The 14,713-nt window shown below is 44.5% G+C and overlaps 1 protein-coding gene across 1 annotated transcript; it reads right to left on the reverse strand.

Moving 5' to 3' along the window:
• Positions 1 to 715: 715 nt before the first annotated feature.
• Positions 716 to 10,139, reverse strand: LOC121435177 (DBH-like monooxygenase protein 2). Its single transcript, XM_041634272.1, has 13 exons — positions 9,852 to 10,139; positions 8,353 to 8,499; positions 7,693 to 7,854; positions 7,363 to 7,446; positions 6,414 to 6,581; positions 6,122 to 6,224; positions 5,783 to 5,949; positions 4,868 to 4,959; positions 4,549 to 4,645; positions 4,376 to 4,435; positions 2,593 to 2,723; positions 1,217 to 1,334; positions 716 to 958 (listed from the first exon to the last, which is right to left on the reverse strand). The coding sequence occupies exons 1-13, from the start codon at positions 10,137 to 10,139 to the stop codon at positions 716 to 718; spliced, it is 1,860 nt and encodes a 619-aa protein (XP_041490206.1).
• Positions 10,140 to 14,713: the final 4,574 nt, after the last annotated feature.

Here is a 14,713-nt window from a genome sequence, read left to right on the forward strand (position 1 = left end):
ACCTGCCTTCCCAAATAGGATCTTCACACTGAATGACTTATATGTGACAATGTAACATGTGGAAAAATAAACAATAAAGAAGTTGTATTTGGGGCAACCACAACCTCCTGATGCTTTAACCTGGCAATTCAAGAGGCTTCCAAATTGTTTCTCATGGACCAAAGATTCAAACAAAAGAGACTGTCAAAGGAAGCAAGTTGAATTCTATTTAATGCAATAATTCAAAATTTATTTCTGTGTACACAGAGCCCCTTCCATTATGAGAAATTGCCCTTTCTTCTCTAGTATACTTCTAGCATACTCACATTGCCTCTGAAAGAACTGGACACAAAATATCATTAGAAAAGAGAAGTAATAGCTTTCTCAAGGGCCATGCTTGTGCCAAGGAGTTTGCAATGCTTTACCTCTGCACTCAAGTCCCATCCCACTCTTAGCATCAATTTGAGAGGAAGCAGGGCACTAAAACTCTTAGAGAGTGGATCCATCATCTAACATTCAGACTTGGAGGCAGAATTTCTCAGACAACGTGTGATTGTATCAATGGTTGTGCTTTAAGAATAACCTGAAAAGTGAATTGTGCATAAAATTTGAGAGTCTACAGTGTCATAGTTTCGTTTATCAAAAATGGCACAGACAAATGTCTTTTAGAGGGGTCATATCAGGGGATTGTTTCCGTGGTTCATGATAGGGGAGTAAATGGCATGAGGAGACAGAATTATACTCCAGTCTGCAACATGGCAAGGAGCCACGAGAGTGTACCCTGCAGGAACAAGATAACAACCAGGGGCAGGTGCCTCAGGGTGGCAGTATTGGAGCCAGAGAGGGCCATTGGTGCAGCCCTGAAGCCTGCAGGGGTCTTGTCCTGAGGTTCCACTTTGCCTCCAGAGGACTCTAAGCACGGCCCTCGAGGAGTTGGGATAATATCAGGAATCCAACCTGTTGTATTTTCTTCTTCTTCCTGAAGGAGATGGGACAAATGAGTAAGTTCAAAAAAATTCCTTCTTTTTTTCCTTTCCTTGAAACTTTATCATTCCTGTCCTACAAGCTAACTGAGAGGCTCCAACCACTCCTACAATGCAGCGCAGCAACAGCTTGCCTTTCTGCTTCTTCGGAGTTCCTTCCCTAATTCCTATTGTTGCCATTTGCTTCCACCATTCTTTGTCTTGCCCAATCCCATCCCCCAACCATGCAGGGCAGTGTCTCCTGTGACACGCACATCAATAGTCTTGATCAGCACTGTCTGCTGGGACTCCTTGCAAGCTTTCTCTGCTTTCTTAATGTTCTCTGGTGTCCATTCAACATTATTCAGGACCATCAGGTTCTCCATGGGATTCCTATGGATGGAAGAGTTATTAGGACAGGGACTTGGGAGTAATCATTGGCGAAATGCCCCTCTGACAAAATAGGTTGAAAACACGCTGGCAAAAGCTACATGGAACATTGTATAGCTAAGCTGACATTCTTAGTGAGTTTGGCAAGAACAACATATCAGAGAGAACTTAGGACATCGAAAAAGAGGTTGTTCTTTAAGGATGTGGATCTTCATGTGGGTGCCATAGGGTCTGGAAGGTTGACGAGTTACCTTCAGAGAACTTGCAATTGCCCTGAAGTTGTAGTGTGTCTATTAAGGATTTTTTTTCCTGCTTCTTATTAGAGTCTTAGAAGCAAGCGTGGGTACTTACTTAAAAGTTTGAACATGACTGTAACCTAGTGCTCGGGTGCAGCAGGATAGAGAAATTTGTGCTATGATATCTGACTTTCCAGGGTCAGCTGCTCCTCTTTACTGTGCCTTTACTGATACAGACACTCTCCCACAAAACTCCTGTGGTCAGAGCTTTTTGAGCAAACACGGGAAGAAGCAAGAGTGAGGATTGCAGGGGGATGATTAGGCCATCCCCTGAGGGCTCCTAGCTCACCAGCCTCGGGGGAATGAATGACACTTCTTTTGCTCCTTCCCCAGGTCCTTTCAATATCCCTTCCCACACTTGTGGGTTTCAGATTCCAGTATTATTTGTAACAGCCAGAACCTGGAAACAACCTAGATGCCCTTCAATGGAAGAATGGATGAAGAAAGTGTGGAATATCTACACATTAGAGTACTATGCTGCGGTAAAAAACAATGACTTCTCAAATTTTGCATGCAAATGGATGGAAATAGAAAACACTATCCTGAGTGAGGTAACTCAGACCCAAAAAGATGAATATGGGATGTACTCACTCATAATTGGTTTCTAGCGATAAACAAGGGTCACGGAGTCTACAATTGGTGATCCCAAAGATGCTAAGTAAGAAGGTGAACCAAAGGAAAAGCATATAGTTGTCCTCTTGGCTATGGGAAGTAGTCAAAATTGCCGGGGAGAAAATTGAGATCTTGGGGGTGGGGTGGGATGGGGGTAAGGGGAGATGGGGAGAGAAAAGGGAGAAGGGGAGAATGGGGGGAACTTGGGGAAAAAGGAGGATTGGGATAAGGAAGGTTGGATAGGGGAGCATGGAAGCACAATTCTTAGTTAAGGGAGCCACCTTAGGGTTGGCAAGAGACTTGAACCTAGAGTGGCTCCCAGATGCCCAAGCCCAGATTCCAGAATGACTCACTCTGACGCTTCTTCTCCCAGCTCATTGGTCACATAGATAATGTCAGGGTATCCCAGGCAACTGGAGATGTTAATTCTGGGATAGTAGAAGAAGAAGACAAGGCACATCTCATTAATGGTGCTGGGACCTCCCTGGAAAAGGCGAAGAGAGGGAGAAACAAGTATATAAAAGCATGTAGAGAGGGAATAGGCATGCAATACATTGTAAAGGTTGTCACTATTCCAGAGAGCTTTTCCTCTTCCCAAACATAGAGTTCAGCTCAGTGTGCCCTGCCATATCTCTTCCTATGCTTTGTTTTCTTTCCAGTTATTGAACAAATACTGATATTACTTCTCAAAAAGTTATTCCACGTATCTTCCTTATTCTCTACATTTCCACTGCTAACTACCCCACTCACCCCGGTTTGGGGTACACTGCCTGATTTGCACTTAGTGTCAGTCACCCACCTGACTGTATTGCAATCTCTTTCTGTCCAGCGTCATATCATTTGCTTATAATATAATATAATATAATATAATATAATATAATATGTATTTTGTACCCTCTCATGACCCTACTCAATGAACTCCAGTGGCCTCTTATTGTCTTTTGAAAATAATCTATTTGATGACAAATTAGTTGATTGTATATAACAAATCCCAGCCTATTATTCCCTTCTATTATTGACATGCCAATATAATTTGACAGTTCAACTCTGCTGTCTGAGACTTGTAGGCAGGAAGCATCATCTTCGAGAAGATGCTTTAAGAACTCTTGGCAGCCTCAAATCCCTCAAACTCATTCAGTTACTTCATGTGTCTGCCCTCATTCCTTAACATCCACGCAAGCTCATCATTCTTCATGCACATGTCCTGCATTCCTTTTTGATGGATGACTTTCTCACTTCTATCCTTCTCTAGAACTCCGCATCGTTATGTACCCACTTATTGAGATCACAAGTTCCTTATATCACTTTATGTTCCCTGAAATATTTCTAAACTCTCATCCCCATTTTTCCATTCTGATGTTTTCTGTCTTGTTTTACAATTATATTTATGGCTGTGTTTTCTTCCTTAAAAACATGCAATCATTTCTGAAGCATTGAATTCATCCCTATATAAAATTGTCGGGTTTCCTCACAATCACAGTAACAATAGTTAGCTCTAAGTAAGCATGTACCTACTACAAGAGACACGATGATCCCATTCTTCTATATGTGTTAAGCAGTTATCACAATAATATTTTTGATCTTTTTTTTCAAGAGCGGGTTTTCCTATGTAGCCTTGGTTTTCATATCCTGGAACTCGCTCTGTAGACCAGGCTGGCCTTGAACTCACAGAGATCCACCTGCCTCTACCTTCCAAGTGCTGGGATTAAAAGGATGCACCACCACTACCCAGGATATCACAACAATTTTATGAGCTAGTATTATTATTCTTTCTTTATGAATTTATAATGTAAACATGATTTTGATGCTTTATCTAGATCATAAAACTGCTAAATGGTTATGCTGACATCAAACCCAGGGCAGTAATGGTCAAGTTCATTAATGGTGTTGGCACCTTCCTGGCTAACATGAGACAGAGATGCCTTAACAGATCCTCTCATGGTCTTAGTGGGTCACTGACAGAAGAGTGTAGGGAATCTCAATCTTGGATGCATGGAAATGTAAGAACACGAAAAATCTCCCAGAAGAGAGGAAGGTATAAGCTGTAACAACCAGAGTTATCGGATAGTTAAAGCCAGGATGCAGCTCTCTCATAGGACCATAGTCAATGACACTGCTGTGGAGAAAGACACTTACAAAAGTCATGGAGTCACGATCCAGGGTCTGGTAGTTACATTCGATCAGCAGCTCATCCCCCTATTCACAGGGAAACAGGAGAGTTGAGAGTAAGCCAAAGAGGGACTCAGACAATCCTACTGTTTTCCTGCTCTCTCCCTCACTGCAGCCATTGCCCCCTCTTAGGTTCACACCGGCTTAATCACTGCAGGCTGAGGTAAGTCTCGAGTCTCTTGCAGATTGAAGTCATATGAATAATCTTTGCATATTATTTGGAGTTGGGTTCCATTTCTAGAAGGAGAGAGGAGCAGAAAGACAGTGATAAGACCAATAAAGTTGCAATATGTGGGTTTGTTCAGTGAATGCAAATAGCTCTTGAAATAAACATAAAAGATCCCTCTTCCTCAGCCTCATCTCTATTCTAGCTCCTCATTCTCAACCAGATAGAATACTATGCAGAATCTGAAACTACTCCCATACACAGAAGAAAAAGTTTTTAGCCTTTCTGTTTACCTGTATTGTACAGCTTGCAGGGAGCGGCCAGCTAAGTGGGTGTGGATCAGGTAGCTATATACATATATATCAGATACTGGGGCCCCATTCATCTGTAACAAGGAGAAGGTACACCTGATTGGTCAAGAACTCTGACCTCTAACTTTATTTTTTTTCCCTTGACTCTTGATAGCATCTTCTTCTTGTTCCGATTAAGAGTTGCTATCTTAATTTTTCGCCTTTAAATTTTATTGAATTTATTCTTTGACAGTTTCACATATGAAATGTATTCTGATAACTGTCTTCCCCACTCTAAATCTCTTTGCTTACCTTATTAACCACCTTCTTCCCTACAAGTCCCCTCCTCAGATTCACATTAATTTTTTTTTTTCCTTTTGGAGTACTCATTGAGTTTATCCAGGATCACTGTGAGACCCTGGGTTTGGAACTATCTGTTGGATCCTGCTGGGATCTGCAGTGAAAACGCAATGACTGACTTTCTCTTATGACCCATCAGAAATCAGTAGCTTAGCAGGAGAAGGTCGGACCCCATACATCTGACAGCTGATGGAACCAGTCTTGAGTTTGCTCACTGCAGGCAGCCACTGCTGCTCTGATGTCATGGCTGCATTGGTTTGGCCACGCCCAGAAGACAGCATTTCTAGCCCTTTTCCCTGCTTTCTGACCACTGTGTTCTGTCCACCCCCTTTCCAGGTTTTCCCACTCACTCTGCTATTTTCCTTGAACCATCCTGTCCTTACTGCTCCGAATGGCCTGACTCATTCCTCTCTTGTATAATTTGGGTTTGTTGTTTTTCTGAGCACTGGGCTCCAAATATTCTTTAAATTGGTGGCTCAGGCTTGTGAGTTTAGGGATTAGACCAGAGCTCTGATGGAGAACAAGAAACCTCAAGGAATGCCTGTCTCTCAGATTTACCTCCTCAAACTTCTCTGTCTTGCATAGCCCATAGGACAGGAAGGCCTCAGCTCCCGGGGGAATAAAGTGAATCGGGAAAACTGAGATGCCCAGCTCCAGGACTCCCATGTCATATTTGCGAAGGTGTGAGGTGTAGTACAGTCGAATCCCTGAGGTATCACGTATGCCTAGAGTAGAAAGAAATAGTCTCCTCAGAAGGCGGGGGTGGGTCACAATGTTCAGGAAAGCTGGAATGGGCTGTGACTAAGAGGATTCAGCATGTATGCCACATGTCCCCCATATCCAGAAGACTCGGTTAACTCCACCATCTTCCCTCCCAGAAGTCCTTTAGATACTCACCAGGAAGGTTCTGAAAATTGCTGTAGTGAACCTCCAGTCGAATCCACTGAGGGTCCAAGGGGGTTCCAATAGAGATACCAACATCATCTGGAAACTGATAACTCTGTGGAGATAAGAAAACATGGCATTGGTATGAGAAAGGCCAGAGACAAGAGGCTGGGACCCAACCTCTGGCTCTTCTCTGGTTTTCTAAGCTTTCTTTCAGAATTTCTATGCCCCCATGTCTTCCATTAGCCCATTGCCTAATAGCATGCACCCCTTTGTCACAAAACGCCCCTGTTTCTGGACTCACAAGGCCCCCGACAGCCCAGCCTGCGATGACATGGGAACAGAGGGAGAAGGCAGGGTCCGAGCCATAGCATTCACCGATGCCCGTGGGGAGCACACTAGCATTGCCGCATGCATACACGAGGATGTGATGAACCATCGTCTCATTGCGCTCCACCAGCAAGGGCTCAAACTGAACAGAGAAGGGAGGGTGGGTGATAGTCAAGATTTTCTGTCAAATTCTTATTCTCTGTTTTTCTCCCCCCCCCCCCCCGCCAAAAGCTATGCCATTCTCCGCTTCTCTGAGTTTCTCCTTCTTATCTGTTTCTCTCTCCAAAACTGTATTAGACTCTTCTCTTAACCCCTGTCTCTTTGAATGCATTTCTTGGGAGCACAGCTCACAGTGCTAAGTCACCAGTGGCGTTCCAAGGGTTCTGACTTTCTTTAGTGACCTCAATCAATTCCTAATTTGCATATATGTAGCCACATCCTTTGAATTTTTCCTTTGAAAATGACTCCCTATACCTTGGAACTTAGAAAATTATATTTTTGGACTTGACTTAAGTTAAAAATATTCAAATGCAAGTTAGATGACTGACTTCACTCTGGCTTGAATTTTCCTACTTTCTGACTGTGCATGGTCACATCCCTTCTTTGCTCTGACCACTCCATTCCTAAACACTAACAGTTCTGAGTCATGATGGGACTTGAAATTGTTCTTTTCAAAAACTTACTATCTACTATCCTTCATCAGAGTATCTGCTGCATGAATAAAATAGTGCTGGCAGTTCTAGTCCTGGCCCCAGAGAATTATGCGGCCTCCCACCCTACCAAACTCCACCTGGCTCTGCTCCACATCTCCCTCTCTGTTATTTCCTTATGGCAACTTTTTAAATCTCCAAACTATGAGAGGCCCATCGCTTTGTTCCAGGCCCCTCCCTGCCTTGGCAGACTTCACTGTTTGCCTCACGTACCTTGTAGATGTGATGCTTCTTGCTGACAATGGGAAGCGGGAGAAAGGAGCAGGCATATGTGGTGTCATCCTCTGGAATGAGGAACTGGGTAAAGGTGCACAAAAGTACAGTGGAATGGAAGTGAGGCTCCCCCCAAAGCAGGAGAGTGGACAGGCGAGGGAACAGGGTTCATTTTAGGGCTAGATGGGTCTTCCTCACAGAGCCAAGGAGGACTCAGGGTAAGTTACTCTCAGAAATGTGTGGGTACTGGGTTCAAGATGAGGGGTCTGGAATGAGCAGGGAGAGGGAAACAGGTGGAGGCAGATAGGCAGTGTAGTGGTGAGGTCTTACATTACTGATAGTCAAGTCATGGATGATGGTGTCTTCAGGGGCATCTTGATCATCGTATTGTAGCATTTGTAGCAAGAAGATTGACTTGACAAATGTACGCTCCCGATTCATCTTCGGTATGTCATCTAGGCCATAGGCAGCCAGGACCCTCATGGTGTCACTCTATGGGTACCATGAGCATTGAGCACTTGGTACTCAAAAGTACCTTGCATATAACCTATATCCAGGGTACTGTATGTGCCGCTTATCTACACAGTGGAATGGGAATAACTTGAGACAAGATTAGTTTGGCTTTAGCTCTACCTCTGACTGAGGTTAACTCATTTGTCATGCTTGACCGCTTCCTATTTTTCTTGTTTGGCAATTTTACACCTGCAGAATAAGAGGGTTGAACTAAATTTAAAATCAAAACTCTGATGTTCAATGGAATTGGTGAGAATTCTTTAAGACAGGGAGATGAGAATGGGCACTTAGTCATTGGGTAGGACCATGCCAATTAATGATTAGGTTTTTCAAGAGTTGATACAATCGGACAGTACCCATGAAGTCTAAAGGATAATAGTCTCATGAATTTGTGACTGACTGCATGAATTGAGGCGACTATATCTTCTTTGGAGAAAATGGTTGTGACTAAATATGTTTTTCTTTTCCACATATTACCGTAATGTCAAGGTCGTGTGGATCACAGGATCGGAAGGGCCTGGAAAAGCGCATGGTGGTAGAGACAGAATCTTCTGTGAGCTTTAGTAGTTCAGCATCCTGACTCCCATCCTGTTCCAGAGTGTCTTCATCCAAAAGGTGCTGGTCCTAGGGTCCAGTGGTCATTAAGAAGTAAGAACCAGGATCCTAAACAGTTAGGCTTTGGGACAACAGGTGTATGCTAAAATGGCAAAAGCCAGCTACCTACACTGTTCAAATGGGTGTGCTTTCAGAGGGGACAGAGAAATGTCTGCTGGAGTTTCACCACATGACTTTACTATTCTCTCTTTAAATCTGAGCTTCATAAATTCGAACAATCCTTCATTGATGCCTTCAGAGGATAACTTGTTCTCTGAATGATCTGTACCAGTCATCCTTTCTCATGAGACTGTCATTATACATTTTCTCATACTGTGATAGCACTACCCTGTGTAAGTGTAGTTCAGAAAGGTGGTTGTGAGCTTAGAATATGTGAGTTTTGGCAGACAAGTGAGCTATTACTTCATTTGTGAAAGGCATATTATGGCAGCAGTTTTTAACCTGTGGGCACTGAATGACCCTTTCACAGAGGTCACATGCCAGATATCCTGTGTATCAGATATTACATTAACTTTTACAATAGTAGCAAAATTATAGTTATGAAGTAGCAATAAGAATAATTTTATGGGGGCTGGAGAGATGGCTCAGAGGTTAAGAGCATTGCCTGCTCTTCCAAAGGTCCTGAGTTCAATTCCCAGCAACCACATGGTGGCTCACAACCATCTGTAATGGGGTCTGGTGCCCTCTTCTGGCCTGCACAGACAGAATATTGTATACATAATAAATACATAAATAAATATTTAAAAAAAGAATAATTTTATGGTTGGGGGGAATCACTACAAGATGATGAACTGTATTAAAGGGTTGCAGCTTTAGCAAGGCTGAGAACTGCTGGGTTATAGAATTCCACTTCAGCCCTCAGCGATGCTATGGGATTTAAAATGAAGAGAATTTGGAAGCATGACAATGCTGATATTGCTTCACATTCTGTCATTGCTATTATTAGACAATTTCATACTGAGATCTACCAGAGTGGGCCTGAAGTTTACTGGATACAGAAACTGTCTCTAATAGCTTTGAATTTTCTCCAGTGACCTGTGTTTACTCTGCACCTAACAGGTAAGTGCTATTAGACTCTTACCGTATAAGACTTCTTCTTTCTTAAAAGTCTTAACAGGTAACTGGCCTAAATGATGTAAATTACAATGCCAGATCATCTTTGTAAGAGGAGATAAACATTCAACCAGAATTCAGTGTGCTTGAAGGTGTTGGAGAACGAAATTCTTTTTTAGACATAACCTTTCTCAAGCCACAGAAGGAGCTCATCTTTGGGGTGGAAACTGGAGACTATGGACATGCAGCATCCTCAACCCAACACAGGAACTAATTTATCATCAGGAGTTATTCATCCCTAGACTTACCGAAAAGTAGACATTGCCATCAGGAAGGACTCCTCCAACTACCAGATCACTTCCCACAAAAGTGTAGCGATCTGTGATGCCCAGGCCAACCCAGCCAGTTGTTCGGACTTGGAGCTCAAATGTGATGAACTCAGCCTCATAATCAAAGTCCCAGCGCAGAAAAGCAGCATGGGAAGGGTCTAGGAACCTGGAATAACGGAGGGGAGATGTAGGGCCCAGGCGCTTGCCCTGGGAAAAGGCTGCCAGGACCAACAGTAAGAACAGCCTGAAGAGGAGAACACAGGCCATGGCTCCCAGGGCCCGAAACATATTCCCTGCAGATGCACACTGAAGAGCTCTGGACTTATATGTATCTCTATTGTGCCAGGCACGGTGCCATGGAGGAAGGAAAGGCTAGGCTTCTTCTGATCTGATTATCTACTGTGTACAGTGTGGTGTGGCTTACATAACCGGAGTCAGAAGTATCCAGGGAGGACACAGAGTGGAATTGTCTCACCTTATGTCAGAGACCCAATATGACATTAGAGTCATGCAGTCTTCTATACCAACTATATGGCAGGGTCATGCCCAGTGAGAACCTGTAGAGTCAATGAGGTTCTCAGCTACTTCTCCCCCATTCCTCCAAGTCTACCATACTAATATCCTCAGGAAATATTATTCTTCTGAATTACACTCTCCCCTACTGCCATTTTATGCCCTTTCCCATTGTATCCCTGTGTGGAATGGGAGAAGCAGAATTTAAGCTTATCTTTTTGATTTTCTGGTACTGTCCAAGAGGAAGATCTTGGGGTGGGGGAAGAGCTATGACTTCAGTCTCCTGCAGGGACCTGTGTTACTAATACTAGGAAGAACAAATGGAGGAGAAAGACTTCTAGGTGGACAAACCCGGGGCAGCTTTGATTTCAGCAACTCATACAGAGGAGCTAGAAGTGGGGGAAAGAAAAAAAGAGAATGAGAAACGGATGTGAATTTGCTTGTGGGACGCTTTGTGCTTCACTCTTGTATACCACAAACATGAGTTGCTTTTCAAAGAAATCAAAATTCAGTTATTCTCCCCTCCAGGATTAGCCAAGTTTCTGCACTTTTAAGTGCCTTGGCATTACAGAAAAAAAACATAAAGCACAAAGGGAATATTTTAATAATAGAGCAGAATGAAATCCTGGGTCTCTTAATTACATAACAGTTCCAGTCCATGTTGTAATTAAAAAATTAAAAATGCTGCAGGATCCCGGGTGGCAGTAGGCAGCAGAAATGCTGTAGGTCCCCAAACGGTGATAGCGGGCCATGTGGTTGCAGGCAGTGGGCCCTGAGAGCAGCTTGCCCCAGGCAGAGATGGCTGTCAGTCCCCCGAGAGTGGCTGGTCCCAGGCAGGGAGACACATGGCAGGCGGGCAAGAGACAGAGACATGGATACGCACGCTATGCAGAGTGAGGTTGAATATTTATTCAGGAGGTTATGGAGGGGAAGGAAAAAGGGAGAAGTGGAGAGTGAGAGAGAGAGGAGGAGGAGGAGGAAAGAGAGACAGAGAAGGGGGAGAAGTGGGGAGAGAGGCAGAAACAAAGCTGCCTCTCTGAGAGGAAGATGGAAAAGAGAGAGGGAGCTCAGGCCAGAAGCTGTAGATCAGCCTGCCTCAGTGGATGGGGGAGGAAGTGGGCATGGCTTGTCTCTTAAAGAGACACAACAATCATTGCACATGTAATCAACATGAGGAGTAGCACCAGTGGAGTGTGGCCACACACCCTGTCAGCAATGGAGGTGAATGGGGAGACTCCAAGGAAGCCTGCCTCATCGTCCTTCTTTCCATGACCTTTTTGAGCCACGGACACTCACAGATCGGCAGACTCCTGAGTGCTTTGTCCTGATCCTGTGTCACAGTCGTGAGTGTTAGTGTCGTTTGCTGATTTCTTCTCAGAGAAGAACAGACATCTGCACTGTGTGAGACTTACTGTCTCCTGTTGTCTGACACAGCTGACAAAGGAGATAAATCTTTTCACAAAACTCCCATTGCCTGACTTTCACTAGATGACAGAGAAGACACGTACCCTTAGGACACCGCCAAATTGTGTTGGGCCACACATCTACACATAGAAGTCCTGTCCAAAGAAGGGTGAGAAGATGCCTTCTGAGCTGCGTGTATCTTGACTAAGTGCACGAAAAGTCTTTCAATTGCCTATTGAGCTCAAATACTGCTAAAGCTGTTGGCTACTGTTGTGTGCACTTGAGTAGTGATGAAGATGTAGTTGAGAGTGGTGGTGGAGAAAAGGCCTTAGGAGGCTGTCATGACCTCCAACACTGGTCCTGTAGAGGCTGGGAAGAGACAGTTAGCCATCTGATCTGGAAGCAAGAGGCTTAATCTGGCTCAGTACAGAAAGCTGGGCTAGATAAGAGAGGACAAGGCAGATCCCTGGAAGGACTGACCTTGGGAGGCAGGAAGGTTAGCCAGTGAGATAACAGGCCTGTAGGAGACACTCTGATTCCAATCTCATTAGAGGATTAGACAGAAGAGGAGTCAGGGGGAAGCTAGGACAGACAGCTCAGAAAACTGAGAAGGGCATAGGGTCACTTATCCAGTCTGCTTGTCTGGCCAGAATTCTGTCCTTAGGCAAGAAACAGGGCTCTCTGGGAAGAGCTAGGAGTCAGTGACTTCAGACCCAAGGAATCTCTTCTACACCCTCGTCTTCCTGGCTCTTACGGCTCACAAGGAGCCTATTCAACTTTTTAAAAGAGATTTATAGAAGCTTGAAGAACTCATTCTTCCAAAAGTAAATGCTCTAGAATAATAAAAGGTTACCAAACTTGAGGGGCAAAGCTAAATTATAAAAGAAATAAAAAGGAGGACAAAACTATTCCCAAAATATGGAGATGATTTTTATTGTAGATGTGAGGGAGAACATGGCCAGAAGCAGAGATACCTGGGAGAGTCCAGAGTGAACACAACCCTGAGCCTGGTCATGAGAAGAGAAGGGAAGGGGAGGGGAACAGGCCAGGTAGCAAAATGACTGGATTATTTAGGGAAGGATAGCTGGAGGAAGGGCAGTCCAGCTGCTGGGTTGGAGAAGTTTACAGTAGGGGGGTGAAAAATGCCAGTCATACCCTAAAGCAGATACGAGCTAAGGGATGTTGGGAGAATTTGGAGGCATCTCAGAAAGTCATTTGTGCAGGTTTGAGACCTAACTAAAGCCCGTACTCCACACTGACGTTGTCCACCTGTCTTCAATAAGTCAATTAAAGGAGCCAAATTAATAATGAAAAGTAGAAACATATTTAGCATGGATACGTTGGGAAAAGGGAAGAAGTTACCCACTGAACTCCAAGCAGCTGGGTTTCTGAAATGAGAAAGAAGTTTAGGAGCCAAGGATAAACAGTCTAGGTCCAACAATGGTCCCACCCACCACTGACCCGCCATTCCTTAGCCTCCTTAGAGCTGTGTGAAATCTCTTTCCTGGAGACAAGTTCCTGCTCTGGCTGGTACCTTTTCCTTCTCCCAGAATGTGATTCCTGAGAAATTCCCATTTTTTTTTTTTTGTGGTTCCTTCGTACCAAAAAGAAAGTCAGGTTGATAGACATGAGTGCCTTTTACGAATATTTTTATTTTTGCCAGGCCAGTTACGAAAAGGAGAATCTTTCCTTTCACTCTGGACGAAGCTCTGGTTTTTGTTTTGCATTAGCACTGCTGGAGTCAGACAAATGATTGGAGATGAGCGCCCATAGTCATACTGTTTAATATAACCCTGCAGCAGCCTCCCCATGCAGTTGAAGCCTGTAGGTGAGAGATGTCTTTGTTCAGTTCTGTCACCATTGCTTGGTTATATGGAGATAGTTTAATCCCTTGAAAGATCTGAGACTCAAACTCAAACCACCTCCAGGAATATCTGATCACTCCTGAGAGGGTGCAGGGCCCAGTCACTCTCTGAGCTACTCAGTGAGTGTGCAGTGTGCAGGGGTGTGGGAGAGAGAGAATAGCCAGGCTCAGACAACAGGAAACGGTGCAGACTTTCATCTTGAGGTTTGCTCTTCAGAGAAGAGCTGCAGTTAGTTTCCTGAGGAAGTCATGCCCTTGGAACTTCAGTCCCAGGGCTTAGGTGCCTGATTGCAATCGTACTGGTTTTGAGCCTCTTCTGGTGGAGAGAGCCTGAGGGGACAGGGATGTGGCACTTATTCATTCTGTGCCTCTGTGTACACATGGCCTCTGTGACTACAGGTCAGATGGTAACTGAGGAAGCCAGAGGGTGGAATGGGAGGAAGAGAGGCCTGCTACTTTAGATTAGCATGAAGAAAAGCTGCCCCTAACTCCTTTAAGACAGTCAATATCTGGCACAGTCTCTCTCCCTGGTTAAGGTTTCTCTTCTTGGCAGCCTTGTGTCTGCGTAACTCGGACTTTCTTTAGGATTTCGTTTAGTTGGCTACACATGGGGTTTTCCAGTCTGCCTACTTTCATCTTGGCCTGTCTGTGTTTCAGACTCCATGGTAACTTTGCTGGAGCAGAAACCTAGGTGGGCTCTGGTACGTCGTGGTCAAGCTGTGACCCTGCGCTGTATCTTGAAGAATTCCCAGTACCCTTGGATGAGCTGGTACCAGCAGGATCTCCAACAGCAACTACAGTGGCTAGTCTCTCTGCGGAGTTCTGGGGGCAAAGAGGCCAAATCTCTCCCCGGTGCTGATTACCTGGCCACACGAGTCACTGATACAGAGCTGAGGCTCCAAGTGGCCAACATGACCCAGGGTAGAACTTTGTTCTGCACCTGCAGTACAGACACAGTGGTAAGCTCTGCTGGGGCATTGGAACAAAAACCACACACACAGACCGCCCTGTCTTCCAATCCTTGCTTCCTGCAAGCTCTTTTGAACCTACTTCCTTTCTA

Source organism: Microtus oregoni, unplaced genomic scaffold (genome assembly GCF_018167655.1).
Source record: "Microtus oregoni isolate MIOR12 unplaced genomic scaffold, Mior012 000046F_ref0000063, whole genome shotgun sequence".
Lineage (NCBI taxonomy): Eukaryota > Metazoa > Chordata > Mammalia > Rodentia > Cricetidae > Microtus > Microtus oregoni.

Bases quoted from the DNA above. Each gene is read 5' to 3' on its own strand.
- LOC121435177 (XM_041634272.1), bottom strand. From the start codon at position 10,139: ATGGCCTGTGTTCTCCTCTTCAGGCTGTTCTTACTGTTGGTCCTGGCA. The intron at 4,436-4,548 runs GTGTGAACCTAA...CCCTGTGAATAG, and splicing joins AGCCTGCAGTGATTAAGCCG to GGGGATGAGCTGCTGATCGA. The intron at 2,724-4,375 runs GTAAGTGTCTTT...CGCCTTTTCCAG, and splicing joins ATCGTGACTCCATGACTTTT to GGAGGTCCCAGCACCATTAA.